Consider the following 23,605-nt stretch of genomic DNA (forward strand, 5'->3'; position numbering starts at 1 on the left):
ATTTATTGCATAACTTGAACACAAAGTGTGTATCAGAAAATCCTTAAAAATATGAGCACCACATACTACATTTTTTTAATGCAAGGCAAAACTCAGTTACAAAAATATAACATCGTTAAAGACATACATTTGGAAACTAAAAAGTACTTTAATAGATAGAAAAGGAAATAACAAAAATCAGAAAATATTTAAATACTCAAATTGATTGTGGCTGTTTTCACAAGGAGAAGTAGATAGCATCTCTACAGGAAGCTAGCTAAATTATTTGGGAAAACTGTAGCTGGCTAGTTCACCAATTGCCCAGAGAGCCAAAAGCAAAATGTATGAAAGTTAAACCACTGAACATTGAGCTGCTGAAAAACCAATCTGAATTATTGAAAATCTTTAAAAAGTGTGTTCCATTTGCATTCATCCCTTTGTTTGTGTGCAGAACTGCCAAATAAACACTGATCTAAATTCAGGACCGAAAAAAAAAAAAAAATAAATTCAGGACCGTTCTCCACAATCATTTCACAAGGCAGTTACAGAAGCCAAGGTGGATGCCGGCATGGGGTGGGAGGTATGACTAAAATTTAAAGGTAGGAAAGAGGTTTCTCAGGCACTGGGAGAACTGGCCATTTGCAAACTGATTTTTGGCAACCGGATCATTCAGCACATAGGATGTTGGTGAATTGTTTCAAGCAATTGTTGGGGCCCCAGCCTGGTCAGGTAAGGGGGAGGTTGAATCAAAGAGGTACCAAGCCTGTACATGCTAAAGGAAACATATCTTTCTTGGGTACAGATATTACTTTTTTTTTTTTTTTAAGTGAAGGGATTTTGAAGTTTACGGATTCTGAAACTAAGAGTGGCATGTGGGATGAGCTGAGAGAAGGGATACCTACCAGGAGGAAGCTGACCTCAGCAAGAAGGGCCCTAGGCACCAAGCACAGGTAAGGTACTTACCAAGGGGCGCTGTGGCCTTGAGGAATCCTGAGAGCAGATGTTGAACTTGAACCTACCTTTTTCCACCCAGGACCGTGGGCTTCACAGACATGGGTCCTGTGTCAGTGATTCCCTGGGTGTGGAGAAGGGGGCTTTGTCCAGGGAAGGGGCTGGACAGTCCCTGGGGGTATCCTACCCACGCGGTCTTTCCTTGGAGGCCAGGCCAAGGTGGTCAGCATTGTACCCCAAAGTTCTGGGAGGTGACCCGCAGCAAGGCCAGCTGAGACGCACAGAGGTTAGACCCACAGGGACCAACACTGGGATTTCTGGGCAAGAAATTCCCTTTCTCTAAGAGTCCAGAGGAAGAGAACTGTCGGGGCGCAGGGGTGGGGAAGGGCTCTCCGGGCCGCAGGCGTCGCCTCCTATTGGGCCCCGGCTTCCTCGGCCCCTGCAAACCGCAGGTTTAGCCCCACGAGCCCGCCTTCTCTAAGCTGTTCTAACAAGGGTTCACCAGACCGGGGATGAGGCCCAGCTGGGGACCGTCTCCCTCGCACCGAGTCCACAACTCTCCCCCAGCCCCTCTGCGTCCTTTCTGACCTGTAGAATGGTGGGCTCGCGCTTCAGTCATTCAACACATTTATCTGAGGGCCTACTCCGTGCCAGGAACGTCTACAAATCAACAAAACAGAGCAGCAAATAGTCACACAGGTACAGTGGCTCCCGGGTCAAGGCGAGGGTGAGCGCGGGAGCGGGGGGACAGACCTGAGAGCGCGCCGGTGTCTGGCGGCCACTCTGGCCCATCCACCACCCAAGTCAAGGGGTCCAGCCTGCAGCCCGCTCCGCCCCTCTCGGGGTCCGCTTCCCCCACCCCTTCCCTAGTCACGGTAGGCTGGCGGGATACGTCCTTTGGCAGAGACGGGTCCCGTTTAATCCGAGCATCCCCACCTGGCGGATAGGAGTCGCTCAGTAAAAGTTGGATGCAAGAAAGGATGGATGGATGGATGAATGTGTGGATGCACGGGTTTAGTCCGGCAAGCACACTGCGAGCTGGCCACAAGGCAGATCCCGGCGCCAAGCCCCTCCCCTGGCAAGCTTCACCGGGTCTAGGCAGAACCAGCGGGGAGGGGGCGCCCCCAGGCTCGCCCCGCCCTCCCCTCGCCCCCTGCCTTCCTCGGCCGGCTAGGCGGCGCCTTCTGGGAAATGTAGTTCGCGCCTGCGCCCGGAGGGCCGCGGGGGCTGGTCCCCCTCTCCTGGGATGCGTGGCGTTGGGCTGCTCCGGACGCCCACCCCACCCTGCCCCCTCCCCTGCGGCCTGCTCCCCGGCGCCCGATTTCCTCCAACGCCGACCTAGATCGCTGACGGAGCGAGTGCTCCCCTCGCCGTGCCGGAAATCGGGAGCGGAGACTGAGTCTGGGATGGCGGGCCAGGTAAGGCGAGCCCGGACCGCGCCGCGCGAGCCGGGACCCCGCTGGCAGCCGGGGACGGCAGACGATCGCCTCGGCCGGGCCTGCCCCGTGCGGCGCTGTGCAGGCCTCGAGGGCGAGGGGCGAGCCTGGGACGGGCCAACTTTGGCCGGGCGCGGTGCGTGGGGGCTTGGGGTGCGCAGGATTTGGTGCAGGGAAGTCCAGGATCTGGGACGCCCCCTCTTCCCTTCTCCCGGTCCCCGCCGTGTAAGCGGACTTGGAGCCGCAGCTCCATCTTTGGAAACTCCTTTGGGTTAAGCCTCACCCTCTCTTGGCGTGGCTTTTAATTATAAATTATCCTGGGAGCGATGGGCATGGAGGCCCAAGGAGAAAGAGTAAATCTGGGCACTTTCCTTCTTGGTAGGATCCTGGGGTCCCGGCTGGGGGAGGGCATGAACAGGGTCCCAGGTTTTTAGCCATTAGGTGAGATGTGTAGGTCCGAGAGCTACTGGGGGAGCCCTATCTGTCATAGCCTGGGGCCAGTTTGTTGGGTGCAAGTTGTGTGCAGGGCAGTGAAGGTGCCAGGAAACCTGATGATACCAATGGGGAGTTGCTGGATGTCCTTTTGGGGGGCCCCTGGAGCCAGCTCTGTAACTGTGGCTCATGAGCTGGGGCCAACCTCTGGCAACTGCCGACTCCACAGTTTGAGGGCCCAGGAGCCGGTGGTGATGAGGGGCTGGGGCAGTCTGTGGCCAGGCAGAGCATCACTGTGCCAAGACCTTGATGGCGTTAATGCCCCATAAGCTCCCGGGGAAAAGCGAGAAGCCAGGTAGATGAGGGGGCGACAGAGGATGAGATGGTTGGATGGCATCATTGACTCAGTGGACGTGAGTGTGAGCAAACTCCGGGAAATGGCGAAGGACAGAGAAGCCTGGTGTGCTGCAGTCCATAGGGTTGCAAAGAGTCAAACATGACTGAGCGACTGAACAACAGGCAGATTGGCTGCTGTGGGAGCAGGGGCAGTCTCCTCTTCAGATCTAGCTGGAAAGTTAGGAAGCTGAAGGACACCCTCCACCATCACCCCCATCTCTGCTCAGATGTGCCCACGGGCACCATGCTCAGGCCTCCTCAGACCACAGTTTCCTTTTCTATACAGCGAGGGGTTGGATCACTGATCGTTCAGACCCGATGTCCTGGGGTGTGTCCTTACACTGTGTGTCTTCATGGAAAAAGTGCTTGGCCATGGCCTTGGCGGCTGGTAGGTGACAGTCAGAGGGAGAGGAACAAGGTGCGCCTCCTGTCTTCCTGTCTAATGTGACTCCCAAATGCCCAGGGTCTGATCTGGAGGCTCGGGGCTGAGCCTGAAACACACCAGGAGAGTGGGTTTGCCCTGGGAAGGACCCGTAGGCTGTCTGTGACCTGAGGGTTTGCACATTGTGTGCGCTCCCTACCTTTTTTGTGCACGTGCATACACACACACGTACATACTCCTCTGTTTTTTCTGGGTGCGGGTGGCTACCGATGGACCCACTTACCCTGGCCACAGTCAGTTCCTGTTCCCAGCTTTGTTGGACAAGAGTTTATCTTCTGGCTGAGGTGGCGAGTGGCCTGGAAACCATCTCTTCCGGATGTCTAAAAGAGCTGGTATATTTAGCCAGGAGACAAAGAGGCATTTGGGGTCAGGAGTGGTGTGTGAGGTGGCTGACTGTGACCTGCCAGTGAATGTGAGGCAGACAGGTTTGGCTGCAGGAGCAGGAATCATAGCACTTAACCACATCCCAGCATTTGTTCTGGGCACTTTTCTTACAGTCATTCATTTACTCTTCACAACATCCCTGTTAGAGAGGTTCTTATGATCCTCCTTTCATAGATGAGTTTACTGGGCCCAGAGCTAAATGTGAAGCAAAGCAGCGATTGGAATTCCAGCCACCTGGCTCCTGGGGTCAAGCTCAAACCTCCATACTCTGCCTGTTTGTGTCCCAGAACTTCTTAACGCCAGATTAGGCCAGCCATAGCACTGTGGTGAGCCCCCACGGTTGCTATGGGTATTCAAGTAGAAATTGAAGAGCCCCCTATCGTAAATGGGAAAAAAAAAAATGAGTTAGTCAATCAGTGGTATCCAACCCTTTGCAACCCTGTAGATCGTAGCCTAACAGGCTCCTCTGTCCGTGGGATTCTCCAGGCAAGAATACTGGAGCGGGCGGCCATTCCCTTCCCTGGGGGATATTCCCGACCCAGGGATAGAACCCACATCTCCCTGCGGCTCCTGCATTGCAGACAGCTTCTTTACTGTGTGAGCCTAGAAGTTGGCACTACATGTTCACTGCCCCTTACAGGTATTTTGCAGATGTCGGTGAGTTCTAGTTCACGGACATGCTACAGTGGACAGCTCGCCCCTGGGGGGAGGAGAGGGTCCTGTTTACCGGAGTAGTTTTCATTTCTGGCCGCCCAGGCAGGTTCTGCCCAGTCTCCAGCCAGTAACTGGACAGCATCTCTTCCCCAGCCCTCTGATTCTAAACTTAGAATGTGTCAGAATCATCTGGGAAGCTTGAAGATGTCAGCTTCTGGGTTCTGAAAGCACTGAACACAATTGTGATTTAGTCGATCTAAGATCAGGTGAGAAATTCAGTCCTCAATAAAGGGAACTGTGAACCTTATTTGAACCTAAAGGCTCTTTTGTGTTTTCAGTTGTTAGGTAGTAAACTCTGATGGGAGAAGATAAGGACGCAGAGTATTTTTCACCTGGTTTGCTAAATAGAGAAGCTATCTGTTGGCGTGAACTAGCTGGTCAACAGAATCGCCACTCAGTTCTGCTGGGTTCCCCACCTGCTGCTACAGCCACGGCTGTGCTGTTAAACTCAGCCATTTAGCAGTGACTTCCTCGGTGGTTCAGATGGTAAAGAATCTGCCTGCAATGCAGGAGCTGTTGTTCAGTTGCTAAGTCGTGTCCAACTCTGCAACCCCATGGGCTGCAGCACACTAGGCTGCCCTGTCCTTCACTGTCTCCCAGAATTTGCTCAAACTCGTGTCCAATGAGTCGGTGATGCCATCCAACCATCTCATTCTCTGTTGCCCTCTTCTTCTCCTGCCCTCAATCTTTCTCTACATCGGGGTCTTTTCTAATGAGTGACTCTTGACATCAGGTGGCCAAAGTATTGGAGCTTCAACTTCAGCTTCAGTCCTTTCAGTGAATATTCAGGGATTGGAAAGATCCCCTGGAGAAGAAAATGACAACCCACTTCAATATTCTTGCCTGGAGAATTCCACGGCCAGAGGAGCCTGGTGGGCTTCAGTCCATGGAGTCATAAAGAGTTGGACACGACTGAGCAACTAACACACACACACACATTTATTTGTATTTATTTATCATTTATTTGTACTCAAGAGCCATCCTGTCTCCTCCATCACCATCTTAAAAAACCTGTTATAGCATGGTGAATTCAGGGCTGGCTGGAGTTCCCATGCTGGAGTCAACGTTTTCTTGGGCCTGAGCTGCAGGCCACGAGACTCTCTGTATTAGCTTCCCTGGATTGCCATGAAAGTACTTTCACAAAGCGGGGGTGGGGGCTTAAACAGCAAATTTAATCTCTCACAGTGCAAGAGGGGAGAAGTCCAAAATCAGAATGTTGGCGAGCCCGTGCCCTCTCTGAAGACTCTATGAGAGGATCATGCCTTCCTCTTCCAGCATCTGGTGGCCCTGGCATTCCTTGACTTGTGGCCCCATCACTCCTGCCTCCCTGGTCACGTGGACTTTTCCTCCCTGTGGGTCTGTCTCTGCTCCTCTTCTTATAAGAACACCAGTCATACCGGATTAAAGTGAAAGAAAGTGAAAGTGAAGTTGTTCAGTCGTGTCTGACTCTTTGCGACTCTATGGACTGTAGCCTACCAGGCTCCTCTGTCCAAAGGAATTTTCCAGGCAAGAGTACTGGAGTGGGTTGCCATTTCCTTCTCCAGATATTGAATTAAAGATCTACCTTATTCCATTATGACCTTAGCTTAACTAATTTCATCTATAGCGACCCTAGTTTTGAATAAGGCCACATTCTCGGGTACCAGGGTGAAGACATCAGCGTGCCTTTTTGGGGACACATCTCTTGTCCCGTTGCCCCTTTGCCCATTCCCATGAGCCAGGTGCCCACGCTGTGTCCACCAGGGGACACGGGCTGGGTCAGCATGCTTAGGACCACTCGTGGGCGGCCTTGCTGGGAGGGAACGAGCCAACTGCCCTGAGGTTGTACCCACAGGTGTCGATCGCCTTCCAGGACCTGGCCGTGCGGTTCTCCAAGGACGAGTGGCGGCTGCTGGGGGAGGGCCAGAGGGCGCTCTACCTGGACGTGATGCGGGAGAACTACGACACGCTGGCCTCCCTGGGTGAGGAGCGGGCGGGAGGGCGCCGGTGCAGCACCTCAAGGGCCCAGAGTTGCCTGGGAGCTCAGGTGGCTCGTAGGGCCTCAGTCTTCGTTCACACAGCAAGGTGGCGTCCGAGAGCCGGCACTGAGCTGGGGCGTTGTGGGGGTGGGGGGGGGGGAGTCCCTTGGGTCTTTAATGCCATTGTTACTGTGGACTGTACCAAGGGTCTGGGTGCGATTTGGCGGGGGTGCCAAAGAGCTGACACAATGGCACTGGTCTTGGAGGTTCTGACGGTCCCTGGGGTTTGAGTGGTCACAGAGACACACATATGTACACACATGTACACGGGTTTGTGATGGTCATACGAGCACACTCGTGTACACACACACACAGGGATTGGGTGGTCAGGTACACGTGTACGTGGAGTTTGGGTGGTCACATGGATAGACGTGTACATGCATGTTCATGGGGTTTGGGTGGTCACACAGACATGTGTGTACACATGTACACAGGGTTTGGGTGGTCACATGTACACACATGTACATGGAGTTTGGGTGGTCAATGGGTAGACGTGTACACACATTACATGGGGTTTGGGGGGTCACGTGGATAGACATGTATAGATGTACACAGGGTTTTTGGGTGGTCACATATACACACATGCACATGGAGTCTGAGTGGTCACATGGATAGACGTGTACACACATGTACATGGGGTTTGGGTGGTCACATGTACACAAATATACATGGAGTCTGAGTGGTCACATGGATAGACGTGTACACACATTACATGGGGTTTGGGAGGTCACATGGACAGACGTACATGCATGTTCATGGGGTTTGGGTGGTCACACAGACAGGCATGTACACCTGTACAAGGGGTTTGGGTGGTCACACAGACAGGTATGTACATAGGTGCCTGGATGTCTGGGTGCCTGGGCCTCTGGTGTGATGATGTAGAAGGGCAGAGGCTGGCTTCCACTCCCGGGGACAGTCCCTCTTTTCTTTCCCAGGGACAGCGGAGCTGCTCCCCCTCTCGGCCTTCCTGTCTCCCTCAGAGCCTGGAGGAGCTGTGGGGGCCCGGAGCTGTGCTGGAGACGGGCAGGAGCTGCCCCAAGGAGGAGGTCCCCTGGGTGAGTAATCTGTGCAGATGAGAGCCCCTCGGGGGTCCTGGACCCCCTGGGTCGCCTGGGCCCTGGGGGACTCACTCACGTCCCTTCCACCGTGTGGTCCTCGTTCCCTGGCTTCATTTGGTACAGGACACTGACCTTAGCACTCCCCACCTCGCCACACCCACCCCTCCCTGACCTTTCACCCCCGACCCCTCTGGACCAGGAGCCTGCTATACTGTTGCTCATTGTGTGAAGCGCTCAGAAGCAACCTGGGCTCACCCGGGAGTCCTTGTCCCTCAGGCCCCTTCCCCTGCCACCCGAGCAGAGCCAGTTGCAGCCCTTGAAGGTCCAGAGAGCTCGGGGCAGGGGCGGGGGTGGATGCAGTCCAGGGGTTGGCGGGAGAGACAGGAGTCTGGATGGTGGCCGGAGATGGGGAGGTAGCCCTCCTTGGCGACCCCTCCATGGCCCAACAGGAACCGAGGGACAGAGCAGAGAGGAGCTCTGTTACCCGCAGCCCCCAGCATCTTGGTCCTGCTGTGCCCATGCACGGGGCACCTGCCCTGAACCCAGGTCCTCTTTGTTTGCAGACATTGGTGTCTCCTTTGCGGCCCCTCCCGTGGTGGGAGGATTACGTGAGACTCAGCACGTGTTGACTGATGTTGGGGGGGCCGGGAGTTCACTGTGGTCTCTTGGCAGGAGGAGCCCCCCAGCACAGCCTGCACCTCAGCGCCCTGGTGCAGCTCGTGCAGGAGATCCCCGAGTTCCTGTTTGGGGAAGGCAGCCCCGAGAGTAGTGGGGGAGCCAGCCTGGATGGGGTGGCTGCGAGCCCCCAGGGTGAGTCTGACGGCGGGCCCCGCTGCGTCCCACAGACAAGTTCAAGCTGCCGGCCTGGACCCTGGGTGGAGTTACCCGTTAATGTGAATGTCTGGCCGCAGGCTGGTCCCCTGATGGGGGAGAGACTGCGGCCTCTGATTTTCTCTAGTGGTTTCGACCTGGCTTCATCTATGCCCTTGGGGCCCCTGTTGCATCCTGCCCTACGGTGGCGGGGGAGGCCATCCCTGTTGTGTAGATGAGTGCTCAGCGGCCGAGTCCCCCACAGCCTGTGCTCTCCCTGTCTTACCAGACTTCCTCCTCTCCCAAGCTCGCAAGGCTCTCCCACCTCCCCAGAAGTTTCTCCCCCCAGCCCCAAGCCTGCAGGGTTTCTTTGCATCCCCTCAGCTGATGGTCAGCTGGGGATGATCTTACCAGAACAAGGCCACAGCCTGAATCTACATCTCGGAGCCCAGGGATGGCAAGGCAGAGGTTACTGACATCCTGGTTGTTGTTAGTGGAACATGGCAAGGAAGGGCCAGCATGGGGCAGTGTTGGGGCATTGTACCTCCTGTCAGGCTTAATTCTAGTGTCCTCCTGCCACCGCCCCCAGCAGCTGTGATGAAGGACATGTGCCCTCTTCGAGACCTGCTCCACTGCCTTCCAGATACACCCATGGGCCTGCTTGGCCTGGCCACCACACCCAGCGGCAGCTCGTCCAGCAGCACCCCCAGAGCCGGGGGGCCGGGGAGCCCCCTCCCCGTCAGTGAGTAGGACCCAGTGCAGGGGGCCCACACCCTCTTGATTTTTTTCCAGGACTCGGTTTCCTTTATAACTGGGTTCAGCTCCTCGAGGGGGCAGAGTTGGGGGAGGTGCGGAGCAGGCCTGGCGCTGGCCTCTGTCTGGGGACCAGCGAGGATTCAGGATGCTTAGCCTCACTTGTAGAGTGCTGTGTGCAGCGTGTCTGCGGACCTGACTCTCAGACCTCTCATCAGGGCAGCCCTAACAGTGGGGGAAGACAAGGCTGGCCTTTGGAATTTCTCTGGGTCCCAGTTTATTTTTTAAATGCTTGCGGATTTTACATTTGTCTAAATGTCTATTTTTATCTAAACTATTTTAAATTAATATGGCATAAAATAGCCAGTGCTTAAAAAAATACCTTGTTTAGGGGCTTAACCCTGGTGGTCCAGTGGTTAAGACTCCATTTTTCCAACGGAGAGGGCGTGGGTTCAATCCCTGGTCAGGGAACTAAGATTCCACATGCCGGTGGCCACCAGAAAAAAAGAAAAGCATGCCCCATTTAGCCCGTAGTTTCAGGCGTCAGCTGGCACCTTTGCTCTGGGGTCCCACGTGTCCAGCTTTGAGAAACATTGAGTGAGAGGCAGGGGCCTGACTTGTGGAGGCAATCAGAGGCTGCCCTCATGGGAGGGTCCCCGGGGTGAGCAGTCTTGTGTTTACATTCACGCCGGAAGGAAATGGGGAAGGACCCTGCCACCCTTAGGGTGGACTCTGGGAACAAGCCCGTCGTAGCTGGCTGAGCCACCAAGTTCCCAGGACTCAGCTGTCCCTCGGGGAGCAGTTAGAAGTTGGGAAGGCCCATCCTCTGTGTGTGTGTTGGGGAGGGGCCATTTCTCAGGCTCTGGAGCCTGAGCTGGAAAGGCCTGCCTGTCTCTGCTGCAACAGAAACTGCCGACAAGCCAAGGCCTGTGGAGGAGGGGAGCCCAGGAGCCCCTGGCCGGAGGCCCAGCCCTGCTGCCACCTGCAGTCAGGGCAGTAGCAAGAGCCGCAGGAATCCGGAGAGAGGGACCCTGGGGGCAGGTGAGGGGCCGGCTTTCCTGAGGGTGGGGCTGAGGATGGGGGGCAGGTGGGGAGGCATCATGTGGCCCCCACCTGGGGCCTCCTGATGGTCCCACCTGGCAGACGGCATCCCTGTGGTCATGGGTGGGAAACCTGACCGCGGCTGGCCTTGCAGGAGCTGTGGGCATCTCTCCTGGGCACAGCCCCTTGCAAGGCCTCATCAACTGCCTGAAAGAGATCCTTGAGCCCGGGCCCCAGGGCCCCGAGGGACCACGGAGCTTGCCACCACCACCCGCCCCCAGCCTGGGTGCCTCCCAGCTGACCACGGCAGAGCTGGGGCCTGGGGGCCCGCCCTGGACTGGTGAGTCCCTGCAGACCTGTCTCCTTGGGCCAAGGTTTCTGAGCCCGTGGAGAGCTCCAGTTGCTCTCCGTAGATACTTCTCTGTAAATATGACGTCTTCCCTAAGGATCCTTGCCAGCTTGGCTGCTCCAGTATCTGGAGTGTCGCATTTCTGGAGCCAGATGGCTGTGTTAAGGGAACAGCATGGTCAGCATCATCAGCTCATAGAAAATCAGAAATAGATTCTGCCCTGGATTCTTACGGGTTCTTGACTCATCCTAAGGTGGGACATCTGAGAATCTTGTTGACACTAAGCAGGATCCTTGGGATGGGCTTTGAGGATGGGAGTGATATGGTGGGGGCTAGAGCCCCAGCCCTGAACTCTGAAGCTTGGTAGCCGGGCAGAATGTGAAAAGCTCCTTGAGGCTTCGAGCCTCAGTTTCCCATCTGTAAAAGGGGTAACTGTTCTCACCTTAGAGGACTGTCCTGAGGCTCAGGCACACTAATGATGTGTGTGTAAGTGTTTGTAAAACGCTTGGGCATCCTCAAATTAAGTTCTGTCCAAGACCAAGAGAACCGTCTCCAAGTAGTGAGCCAGGCCACCTACTTCCTTCATTTGTTCTCAGAGCAGAACCTCATCTTCCTTTTACCCAGGCAGCTCTGGGAGGTGTAGCCAGGCATTTTTAAACCAAGCGCTAAGAAGACTGGCCCCAGGCAAGGCTGAGTGAGTTGCACGAAGACCCGCATCCTCGGGTTTCTGGCCTTGGACCTTTAATCAATCCCTCTTTCGGTTGTTGTCACCAAGACAGGTCACTGGGTTCAGGGGGATGCGTGTTCCTTTTTTCCTGTAGTGAAGACAGAGGCAGCCTCGGGAGATTGTCCCCTCCAGGGCCTGCTGAACTGTCTGAAGGAGATCCCCGAGGCTCAGGACAGGCATCCCAGCCCCTCAGGAGCCAGTGACCCACGGCTGCGGGAGGACCCAGGGACCTGGAAAAGGAATTCTGGAGGTAAAGGCTGCCAGCTGGGCGGGGAGCCCCTGGGCATCGCTTGTTTCCTTTCTCTGCTCCAAGCAGACCTTCCACCACCAGTCACTCGGGCCCACACGTCAGTGTGTCAGCTGGAGTGGCCAGACGTGGGGGCTCACGCTATAGAAGGAGCTGGGCGTGTGGGAGGTGCACCAATGTGAAAACGTTCTAGATTGGCTCTTATAGTAGGAGCTGAGGGTTCCAGAAGGAAGGAGGGAATGGCTGGGAGGGAGAGACAAAAAGCAGGAGGCAGAGCTCCGGGCAGTGCACATGCTGGTGCTCATTCTGATGTGGGGGTTCTTGTGATCGTTTGGGTTCACTGTGGGTCGTCGGTGTTCAGAGCTCTTGAGAGTCATTTGGCTGCTGGCCTCGGAAGCAGGACCCTGACTCAGTGCTCCTGGGGTGGGCTGGCTTGGCATCACCCCTCTGTAGAAACCTCTAGATGTGGAGGTGGGATTTAGTCCATCTGCTGGTGGTTGGGCAGTGACTGTCGAAGCTGAGATGGCTGAGGAAGCTGGGGGCTGTGGAAACCCCATCCTGACCCTGTAGAGACCTCATGAGTGACTTCCCACAGGACTCCGACCCCTCCAGACTCCTCCGGGGCCTGGGCCTGGAGCTGGCAGCATGCTCTCTGCAGTGAAGGTGGAGGACAGCTGGCCCCAGGGATCCCCAGAGCCCACATCCTGTCAGCTCAGCAAGCGGCCCCACGGCCCCTCTGCCGCCAGCAGCCCCAGGAATGTCAGAGACACGGCCCCTGCCCAGGTCCGGGTGCCCAGCTGGGGCCCTGCAGCTCAAGGTGAGGCCTGGGCTCGTCAGCTCAAGTCCTCCCGGGTGGGGTTCTCAGGCCCCCAACAGGGTTCTGCCAGCCCACAGGGAAGGGGCATCTGGATGTCTCATGCCTGGACAGAGGTGTCCACCTGGGCATCCTTCCCAAGCGGTAGTGGTGGTGATGGTTTAGTCACTAAGTCGTGTCTGACTTTTGTGACCCCATGAACTGTAGCCCACCAGGCTCCTCTCTCCATGGGGTTTTCCAGGCAAAAATATTGGAGTGGGTTGCCACTTCCTTCTCCGGGGTCCCAAGCGGTTAATCCTATCCTTTAATCTCCATCCTCCTTAACCCAGGCCCTTGCCCAGGGAGCCTTCCATTAGAAGGGCCTTGGTTTTACAGAGAATCCCCAAGTGTCAGGAAGCTGCCCACTGCGTGTGGCTCTCTCTCCACCCACCCTTGGGCCTGGGTACAGCTGGCTGGCATCGCTCCCCCACACTGGGGGAGCAGAGAGCTGATGGGAGCCAGCACTGAGGGAAGGGCGTCCTGCCTGGCAGGCCCCACGCCTGGTGTGGGACTCACCACCCCTGCGTAAGGCAGGCAGGCTGGGCAGTCAGCCAGGGCTGGGCCGGAGGGGAAGACGGGCCAGAGATGGTGACGGGCCATCTCCCCGTCCCAGCCGGCAGCGCCTCGAGCTCACCCCTGGAAGCCCTGGAGGCCTGTCTGAGGGGCATTCCCCTGAGTGGGTCGTTACCTCCCCAGCCGCCAGCCAGCTCTTGGTCCCGGAGCCCCCAGCCAGGAGACCCCAGGTCTCAGAGGCCCAAGCTGCCGCGCCTTGGACCACACAGCAAAGGTAGCCTGTGCCGTGGGCTCAGGGTGGCGTTTGTCCTTGTGCACGGAACGGGGTTGGTGGGGGGGAATGTTGAGGATGCCATTAGGTCCCCCCTCCTTATCCCAGGCCAAAGCGGGGGGCACACATGCCCCTGTCTCCCAGCTCCTTCTCATGCCTGCCCCCCAACAATCCCTGCGTTTGGTGGAAGCCAGTTAAACTCTGCCCCCTGCCACCTCTGAGAGCTTCACTGACCCTCTAGGCTCCTGAGGCCAGCAGTTGGGTTTATGTGGGTTAACAAGCTACTGGATTTTAATCAGGGCCATGAGCACCCTAACCTCAGGGGAGATCGCACGGGAGAGGTGTTGGGGCAGGGCTGGGCGCCTATTCGCAGCCCGGCGCCCGTTCGCAAGAGGCCCAGGGGACCTCTTGGCCCATGGTTTCCCCTCGATGCCAGCCGTGCCGTTTCCCCACAGAGGTGGTCGTGGGGCCTCTCCCGGCTCTGGGCCTGCAGGGCTGCATGAGAGACAGCCCGGCCCTGCCCCTGGGCTCCCAAGGCACCCCCAGCAGCTTCTCGTCGTCCAGCAGCTCTGACGGGGACCTGGATTTCCAGAGCCCTGAGTGCAGCCAGGGGCATCGGCCCGGAAAAGGTGAGCTGGCCATCCTGAGGCTGGGAGTGGGTCCTGGGGAAGGGTGGGGGGGCACAGCCTTGCCCACCACCACGGGTCCAACCCGACCAGTGTCCGAGCCAGGCCTCCGTGCTCAGTGCGGCCACAGAGAACAGACACACCTGTTTTAGGGGGCGGGGGTCTGTTTGAGTGGCTTGGCTCAGAAGAGGCAGGACAACAAAGATCTCTAGAAAGCATTTGATGCGGAAAGCAATGGCAACCCACTCCAGTACTCTTGCCTGGAGAATCCCATGGAGGGAGGAGCCTGGTAGGCTACAATCCATGGTGTCGCAGAGTCAGACTCGATTGAGCGACTTCACTTCACTTCACTAGAAGCATCAAATACTTCCTTATCCCAGCCTCAAAGAAGTCAGTGTCTGTAACATCTGACTGACTCTCCAACTTAGAGAAAACAGGTAACACCATCTTAGAGGGTGTGTTCGGTGCGTGCTCCCCCGGGTCCCTCCGTGAGGGGACCTTGCAGGGACCTTGCAGGACCTCAACCCTTTTCTCCACTTGAATAATCCCAGGGCTCCCCATCTGCCTTGTTCATGGACACCCGGTTCCCCGGGGCTCACCTCTGTGTCCTGGCCTCACGCTGTCTGTGGAAAGGCCTGAAGTCCCCCTGGGGCTCTGTGCTGGGCCCTCCGGGGCCATCGGATGGGCTTGGGGCCCGAGTTCCTGCGCCCACCACAGCTCAGCCCCTCGGGTAGGGGAGCTTTTAGCTCCCAACAGGCAGCTGACTTTGCTTTTTAATTTTTAGTAGGTACTGTGCTCGTTTAGTCTTGCTGAAAAGCTGCGGTTAGGTTGCAGAGGGTCGGTGGCATCTGCCTCCCTCCCCCGCCCTCCAGCACCCCCGTACCCTGAGCCATCGCTGCTGCCAGTTCTTGCACTTCCAGGGACGCTGCGTGGGCGAGCATCCCTCTCATGGCTTCTGCACCGAGCTCCCGTCTTCCCACTTCCCTTTGGGCTTAGGGTCCTCGGCGCTGCGTGGGCCCCCTCCCCTCTCTCCTGCAGCTGCTCAGTGTCTGTGGTTCCTTCTCGAGGGTTCTCTATTGGCAGACCTGGTTTTCTGAGTCACCCAAACAGCAGGCGACTTCACGCCGCCTTGTGGACGCATCCAGCTCGGCCCCCTAGCTCTCCCAGCGCTGCCCCGGAACCCTGCAGCGTCCATGGGAAGCCACGTGCAGGGTTCCTCTCGAGACACTGAGGTCCCAGCCCCACGACGCCCGGACCTCTGGCAGCTTCGCTCTTCTCCCTCTCTCTGCCTGACGCCCACATCAGCAAAGATGCTTTTTAGGGAAGAGCATGGCTGAGATGTGGAAGTGGAGGGCTTTTCTTTTATCTAGAATTTCAGTTCATGTAGTGGCTATAGCTTCTCCAGTGCTGTCACTAGAAATAGGATTTCTGCAGTGTGTTTTTATCCTCGAGTTGAAATGCATTCACGTTCTCCTTCACCTGCTGCATCTGTACCCTTTCCCCTCTTTGACTAGTCACGTGAATAGTGAATAGCTGACGACATTCCACCCCGGGGCCCGTCTCCCCCGTCACTGGCCCGGTGGCCTGCTGACTGGCTTCTCTGTGTAGGCGGTCAAGATGAGGGGCCTCTCCCAGGGCCACCCAGAGGCAGGGCTGACACGGATCTGGGGCCAGGTCTGCCTCTGGGTGCCTTGAGCTGGCATGCCAGGCCCCGGGCCCCAGCTGCAGTGGACCTGGGGCACGGGCAAGGCTCCTGGGGTTCGCAGGACTGAGCTCTGGTCAGCCAGGACCACGAGTGTTGGGTTTTCACAGGAAGCCCCATGGGAAGCTCCCCGCTCCAGGGCCTGGAGAACTGTCTCAGAGAGATACCTGCGCCCCGGCTGCAGCCTGCCTGGCCCTGCTCCTCGGCTGGAGACGGAGGGCCACGGCGAGCGGAGCCCAGGAACTGGACGGCAGGCACTGAAGGTAATGTGGGCGGGCCCACGTCCCGGCCTGAGATGAGATGACCTTCTGGAAGCAGCCTGGCCAGAGGCTTGTGGGAGGCCACAAGGCCAATAGCACTGCTGTCCTGGGCTGAGGGGTGCGGCGGGCCTGGATACCCAACCCCCCAGTGCTGCTCCAAGTCCAGGCCTGAGCTGGGGCTTTGGCAGCAGGGTGTCTGATCCTGGCCTTGGTCTCTGGCACGGTGCTGAGCTGTGGGGGCTGGGTAGCTGGGTCCAGGAATAATGAGATTCTGGAGGGTGAGGGTGGCCCCGGGAACATCTGCAGGGCTGGGGTGTGTCCCACTTCGGTAGCGTCATCCAACATCCTGGACCGGAGTTTGTCTTCTGAACAGCGCCTCCCTGGCCTGCGAGCTAACTCAGGGCTCCCAGCTGATGGGCCTCTTGGCTTCTCATTGAAACAGGACTGAGGGGCGAGGCCTGTGAACCAGCCCACCTGGGACAGCGTGGGGGTGACGTGCCTGCCAGGAGCCTCCGACTGGCTAGCCCACTGGCCCTTGCCTCTGGTGCCCTGCCCACCTGCTCCCCACAAGGCCCCAGAGACCTCGTGGTGGCCAGGCCAGGACAGTGGAGATGGCTTCGAGACGGTGAGCGGGACTCTTGCCCAGGGACTCACTCGCATGTCTCCTCCCCTCTACGTAAAATCTCTGATGAGAGAATAGACTTCCCCTTTCCCCTCCTATTCCTCCACTCCTTCACTGTCTCAGCCATTCCTGGACTGCTGGCTGGAGGGTGTGTGCATGCATCTCCGAAAGCCTGCTGGCTGGAGCGCTCTGAGGTGTGCTGAAAGCAAGTGGGGAAAGCACTGCTCTCATCCAGAGACTGGGTTTCTCTGGGTGAAGCACCAGTTGTTTCCTTAATTCTCGTTGCCTGGGGATGGAGGTCCGGGTGGGAGGGGAGGGGGCTCCTCCTCTTGCTGCTGCAGTTCAGTTGAACTTACAGCAGAATCCTTGCCTAGATTTGCTGAAGTGGATGGATCAGGCCTGACCTAATTGAGAAAGTGCAGATATTTGTCATACTCCCTCCAGGCGAGTGCTATTCAGGGGGCCTCCGGTGGACTTGACTGAGCCTCTCCGCAGGCTGCTGGTCCTGTGTGAACACAAGTAGAAAGGGCCGCCTGGCTTATAAGACCCGGAGCCTGGCTGGAACCAGACTATTAGTGACCTCCAGGGTCTTGAGGCTTCTGGAAGTTTCTGCTGCGGCCTTCCAGAGTGGCTGGGGGCCAGACCAGCGTCTGGCTTTGCTTCCTTCTGCTTCCCGTGGCCACGGGATGCTGTTCAGGCTCCCCCAGGGCTAGTGTGGGGCTGAGCTGGAGGGGGACCAGCTCTGCGTGCCTGCCCACGGAGGCCGAGGCCCTCTGGCCTGTCCTTGGGCTCACGGAAAGAGGGCTGTTTGGTTGCCGTTTGCCCAGGGCCAGCCACCAAGCCTTCCCCGCTCCACTGCCTGGAGAACTCTCTGAAGGGGATCTTGCCCGAGGGGCCCTTGCGCTTTGGCTGCCTGGCCGGCCTGGGCCCCAGCCCACGCTCCAGCTCCAGCTCAAGCATCAGCAGCTCAGAAGGAGAAGACCCGAGGCCGGAACCTGAGCTCTGGCAGCCTCTCCTGCAGGGTGAGCTTGTCGGGGCAAGAGGGGGACTGGGAGCTCGGCCTCAGTGTGTGAGCGCCACCCTGACCCTGGCTCTGTTTCTGCCAGAGAGGGACCACCCTCCCAGCGGCAAGGGCCTTGGCACCCTGTCCCCACAACGTGGTGGCCCCCGTGCTGGCTGCAGCTCTGGGGAAGGCTCGAGGAGACTTGAGCCTGGGCACCGCTGCGATTTCAGTGCAGGTGAGCCCGGGGTCTCCGGAGGAGGGGGGCGTGTCCCCCAGGATGGCCATGGGTGCAGGGACCGTCCCACTCATCACTTGGCCTGACTCTTGCCAGAAGGCTGTCTGCCTTTGTCACACTTGAGTTCCCCATAGGATGAACCGTGTCCAAGAAAAGAAGGTGGAGATGTTGAGGCCCCTGGGGCCCCAGGGGTGTCAAACAAGTGTGTTTAAAGACCTGGTAATCAGCTTGGAAAGTCGAAGTATCCATCGCTCAGTCGTATCTGACTCTTTGCAACCTCATGGACTGTAGCCCGCCAGGCTCCTCTGTCCATGGGACTCTCCAGGAAAGAATGCTGGAGTGGGTTGCCATGTCCTCCTCTAGGGGATCTTCCTGACCCAGGGATCGAACTCGAGTGTTGTGCATTGCAGGCAGATTCTTTACTGTCTGAGCCACCAGGGAAGCACAGTAAACTTGATATATATATAGGAGAAGGAAATGGCAGCCCGCTCCAGGACTCTTGCCTGGAGAATCCCATGAACAGAGGAGCCTGGCGGGCTATAGTCCATAGTGTCACAAAGAGTCGGACACGACTGAAGCGATTTAGCATGCATGCATGCATATATATATATATATGCATCAACGCCTCCTTGCTTCTCAGTCCAGTCCTGACCCAGTGATCATTCCCAGCAGGAAAAGCAGAAGAGAAGGTGGGAGGCAGGTCCCACTCTCCCTGGAGAGAGGTGTGCTTGGAGACCCTGCGACCGTCTGGCCCCCTAGGCAGTGCCAGAGGAGGTAGGGGTGGATGGGTTGCCAGGTCCGGGAAGGGGGGCCCCCTGCTGCGCTCAGGCCAGTGACTCCGCCCAGTCCGTGGCCTCTGAATAGGCCCTGGCTGGTTCCCACCTTCCTTCCTGCCCGTGGGCCTGACAGGAGACAGCAGAGTGGGCTGGGCATGGACCCACGGGGCCCCCAGCACGTCCCTGGAGGAGCCTCACCGGAGGCTGGACCTGTGGGCATGGCCCTCTCCACCTGCTCTCTCCAGCCTCCTGGGAGAGCCAGAGGCCTCGTGCTGGAGCCACAGAAGATTCTGGAAACAATGTCCACCCTCACTCAGCCCCGTGGGCCCCAGCCAGCCATTCGACCAGAGATGGGCTTCCTGGCGAGCCCAGTGTAACCCTCTTGCGTCTCATTTCACCAGTGCTTGAAAGTTGAAAGTTTTGTCTTGTTTTAGGCCGTGTCCGAGTATCCCCTGTCAGTGTGGCCGTGGCGGAGCCATGTGTGGCCACACCGGAAATGCTCTGTGCTCTTCCTGCGCAGTCCACTGGGCATCCCTGCCCTGCCACTCAGCTGGGAAGAAGGCCAGGGCCTGGGCCCTGCCAGCCTCCTGGTTCAGCCCATGGGTGCCAATCCTGGAAACTGACGGCTGGTGAAGAGTCCAGGGGCCTGGGGCCTAGGGACGGAAGACCAGCTGTGACAGGTGAGCTGGGGCTCTCCCGGCCCCCCAAGTATCGGGAGTCCCACAGGCATGGGGTTGGGGGTGGCTGGGGCTCAGCGTCTGCACGGTCACCCTTCCCTCCTTCCCCGCTGCTCAGCTCCTTTTGGGGGGGTGGGCTGGTGAGAACCCCTGGGGTTACAGCCGGGGGTAGGCTTTCTCTGAACAGCCTTCCAGGCTCCTTTGGGTCATAAGTAGGAAGAGCCTCACGTCAAGTCCACTTCAGCTGACTTATTTCATTTCAGGGTTTTCCTATAGGAATAGCTGGCTATTGTATGAAAGTACGCAGACACTTCTTAGAGGCAAAACAAACACTGAATATGCATCCAGGATCAAAGTTTGGGGTTTGAGGGGATTTTAGAGACCAGGAAGGGACAATGAGGGTCAGTAGTGAGTGACAAGGTGGAGAGGTCCCCAGAGATGCATTCGGTACCCTGACCCTGGGAAGGTCTTCCAGACCACGGCAGAGGTGGGCGGGCGGGGCTCGGTGCCTGGTCCACTCTGGGCCGTGCACCCAGATCCTCACTCTTGAAGCCTGTGGTGGGGGCTCCGGCGTGTCATGGGCCTGGCCTCCCTGGAGGTGCAGCTGTTTGTTAGGAGTGCTGAGCTGGCCCGAGGCCCATGGACTCACTGCCTCAGCTTGGGTAGAAAGACACCCGGGACACCAGCACCGTTGCTGACCCTTAGCCGAGATCCTTCCTAAAGAACGTGGCCGGGCAACGTTTGAGTCCTTGGGCTCCAGTCTCCACTTTTGTGGTTTGAAGCCCTGGGGGTCCTGGGAGATTGAGGCCGGAGCCGGTCTAGGGACTCAGACATGGCGGGAAACCAGGTCTGTCCTGCGGTTCCAGGTGGTAATGGGGCTTCCTTATGAGGCTGGCCTCGGGTGAAGACCAGGTCCGGGAGAAGTTTGGGTGAAGGAGTAGGTGACTTATTTTTTTTTTTAAGTAACTTGAGTCCTATGTCTGTAATTTGATTAGGGAGGGTAAAGGTCAGGAGGGGGTGGGGACCCCTGTGGTTTGCTTATGACTAAGACCTTGATGCTGGGAAAGATTGAAATCAGGAGAAGGGGACGACAGAGGATGAGATGGTTGGATGGAATCACTGACTCAGTGGACATGAGTTTGAGATACTCAGGAGATGGTGAAGGACAGGGAAGCCTGGTGTGCTGCGGTCCATGGGGGGTTACAGAGAGTTGGACACAACTTAGTGACTGAAGGGCAAATAGCATTAGGTGCTGATGCGGCCCCCTTTGCCTCTTCACTAGAAACACCTGGGCCCTCTCTAGACACTGCCCACGGCCCTGCCTCATGGCAGCTTCTCTGGGCCCTGCCCGCCGACCCTCTAGAGGCAGAATTAGCTGCTCTGAAGCGGCAGTAGGGCCCAGAGGTGGCACAGGAACACACCAGTCCTTTTCCTAGGAAGTGGGGAGGCCACTGTCCTAAGCCAGCTTGGTTTCTGTGGAGACCCAGCCTGTGATCTATCTTGCCCGTGAATTAGGGGGGCAGCCTTCCACATTGCCCAGCCTGAGTCACCAGGACCCTTCCTTCCCTTAGTGGGCAGGGTGACAGAAACACCAGCTGGAGGGCCTCAGGGGAGGGAAGGTCTCGGCAGCTGATCACACTCACCGTATCCCGCTCTGGTTTTAGCCGGGACCGACGGGGGGCCCCTTCCTGGGGGTGTGCCCCAGCCAGCGCCTGCAGCCGCCATCCCTGGGGCCTCGCCTGGTGCCTCCCCTGGTGCCTCCCCGCGGCCGCCGTGCCCCTGTGGGGCTACCCTGCAGCAGGAGCTCCACAGCCTGGGCACCGCCCTTTCGGAGAAGCTGGACCGGCTGGCTGGGGCCCTGGCCGGCCTGGCTCAGGAGGTGGCTACCATGAGGACCCAGGTGGATCGACTAGGGCGGCGCCCACGGGGCGCGGGGCCCAAGGGCCTCCCCCGGGGCCCTCGCTTGGCCAGCGGCCCTGCCCACAGACACCCACCCTACTGGAGGCACAAGGGCCCCCTCAGGCCAAGACCAAAGATCCTGCGGGGGGGCCCGGCCGAAGGTTGCAGGGCTGGGGACCTGTCATCGGGCCTGTCCAATGGGAGGCTCCGTCGGGTGCCTCCGGACACCCCCTCAGCGGAGGCCCCTGGGCCCGGCTCCAGCCCTCCCTGGCAGCCTCACTCCTTAGCCTGCAGCGGCCCTGCTGTGCAGACTGTACGTCACCCCCTCGGGCACCCCGAGGCCCACCAGAGCCCCCCTCCCCTTTCACTGTTAGCTGCCCCGCCCCCCCAGGTGGCTCCTCCAGTGGGCACTGCAGAGGCGGAACCGCGGGGTGTGGTGGCTGCCCCACCCAGGACCCCGAGGTGGCCCAAGGATCCAGACGGTGTGTTGGTGGGTCTCCAGAGAGCCCTCGAGGGTGAACAGTGGGGTGGAGAGCACAGGGGCCCAGCGGGGGGACCCCCTAGCTGCCACCTTCGTGGACTCAGCCCCACGGAGGGTGCCCCACCTCTGGACACCTCACCCCCCTCCAGCAGAACCTTCCCCACGTTGAGGCCGTGAAGAGGCCCCCTGACTCCAGGGTGACCATTGCTCAGGGGGTTTGGGGGGGTTGCGTTCCCCAACCATGCGTCTGGCTTTCTTGACTCAGGTTCATTTAAATGTTGCTTCCCCCTCTGGCCTTTCCCACCAGAACCGCCAAGGCGGGCAGGAGGGTGGTGTGCGACCACATGTGTGTGTGTGCCATGTGCGGGCACGCCACGTGTGCCCAGGGTGCCCTGAGCCGCTGCAGAGGGGCCACGAGATCACCTCGTCTCAGCACTTGCCATCCTGACCTCAGTGTTGGGGAGCACAGTGCCCATCTTTCCGGTCCACGGGAAGCTTCCCTCTGAGGCAGATTGCCCCCGCGCCCTGGCCGAGGCTGGGTGTGCCTGTGTGCATTCTGAGTTACTGAAGGTGGTTGCCAAGGGGAAGAAAGGCACACCGAGGGGCCGCAGCAGAGTGTGGCCGTGTGGTCGTCACCAGCACCGGGGACAAGCTGGCTCCTGCCTTCCCGCCTCCTCCAGAGAATCTGGCAGCCTGCCTGATGTTAGGGGAAGAATCCCACCGACCCCCAGGGAGAGAGTGGCGCACATGTTGGCTTCCTGGGCCCGCAGCGACAGTCCACAGCCCAGGAGCCTCCAACAACACACATCTACATCCTCCCAGTTCGGAGGCCAGAAGGCCAGGACACGGGGGTCAGCAGAGCCGGCTCCCTCCCGGTCCGCCCTGGGGCCCTCGGCGGGGCTGGTTGCTGACTGTCCTTGCTTTCCCAGTGCTCTCCCTTTGCTCCTGCCCCTCGGTGTCCCTTTTGTCTAAGGGCACCATCCTCATGCCCTCCCTCTAACACGATCGCTTCTGTAAAGACCTCATCTCTAACTCAGGTCTCGTTCGTGGTCCTGGGGCTGTTAGGGTTCCAGTGTGTGAATCTGGGGACGGGAGTGCACAGTCCAACCCCGACCACACATGAGGGACCGAGCTTGTCTTGGTCCTGGTGGGAGGAGGGAGCATCACCAGGGTCACTAAGCCTGTTTTCCTGGGGCCACCAGGCTGCCCTGGGGCCCACCCCTCACTTGGGGCATCAGGAGTGACCTGCCTGTCATCACTGCAGTTCCGATCTTTTTTCCCGATCTTTCCCCACCGAGTTCAGATCAGTCCATGCACTCCGGGAAGGCCCTGCCTGGCTGTGCTGTCAGGGAACCGGGCACAGCACTGAGGCCCAAGCCGGCTTGGGACCCAGAGGGACTGTAGCTGCAGTGAGTGCTCAAGGGGGGCCCATTGGCTGGTTTGCCCAGTGTGCCCCTAAAATCGGGTTTTGGGGGACACTCAGGGCCTGGCTTGTGCTGCTCATGGTCCCTGTGGAGGGAGCAGACACTGATGCCAACGGCGGGAGAGCCAGGTGCTGGCTAAACAGACCATCAAAAGTGGGTGTTAGAACATTTCCAGGACTGGAGCAAGTCCCTCGATGACCATCTCAGAAGCTAGGTGTATGAGTTTATGTAAGTAGGTTGTTTAAACATGCAGCCTTCACAGCTAGCCATAACTTGAAGAATAAGAAACAGAAGAGGTCTAGGCCTTCTGCCTAGAAAGATGAGTCCAGCTGTTTCCAGGCTGTGTAGGGAGTGACGCTGGGCTGTTTCAGAGCCATTGGAAGGGTCTGATGGAGTCAGCGCTGTGGACCAGGGGCTCGGGCTGGAAGGAGGAGGGCTTGTCTGGCCCTCTGCTCATCCTCCGTAGCAGGAGTCGGGGGGTGGCCTGCCATACATGCCCGTGTGGCATTTTAAGGCTCGGTTTTGT

General features: G+C 58.3%; 1 protein-coding gene across 5 annotated transcripts; it reads left to right on the forward strand.

Annotated features, from left to right (window-relative positions):
• The first annotated feature begins 2,136 nt into the window (after window positions 1–2,136).
• KRBA1 (KRAB-A domain containing 1) lies at window positions 2,137–23,214 on the forward strand. 5 transcript variants are annotated; one of them, XM_040260309.1, is made up of 18 exons: window positions 2,137–2,348; window positions 6,569–6,695; window positions 7,688–7,807; window positions 8,483–8,620; window positions 9,213–9,362; window positions 10,280–10,414; window positions 10,569–10,754; window positions 11,585–11,740; window positions 12,333–12,554; window positions 13,204–13,377; window positions 13,830–14,003; window positions 15,813–15,965; window positions 16,405–16,587; window positions 17,412–17,606; window positions 17,691–17,822; window positions 18,492–18,596; window positions 19,033–19,278; window positions 20,940–23,214. In XM_040260309.1, exons 1-18 carry the CDS (start codon window positions 2,337–2,339, stop codon window positions 21,830–21,832), a joined length of 3,501 nt encoding a protein of 1,166 aa, XP_040116243.1. In that variant the 5' UTR covers window positions 2,137–2,336; the 3' UTR covers window positions 21,833–23,214. The 5 variants fall into 5 exon arrangements, with proteins under 5 accessions (XP_040116243.1, XP_040116244.1, XP_040116247.1 ...); XM_040260310.1 differs by having other exon boundaries at window positions 18,495–18,596; XM_040260313.1 differs by having other exon boundaries at window positions 9,264–9,362.
• The last annotated feature ends 391 nt before the right edge of the window (window positions 23,215–23,605 follow it).

The sequence above is a fragment of the Oryx dammah genome, unplaced genomic scaffold, assembly GCF_014754425.2.
Source record: "Oryx dammah isolate SB20612 unplaced genomic scaffold, SCBI_Odam_1.1 HiC_scaffold_18, whole genome shotgun sequence".
In the NCBI taxonomy this organism is placed as follows: Eukaryota; Metazoa; Chordata; class Mammalia; order Artiodactyla; family Bovidae; genus Oryx; species Oryx dammah.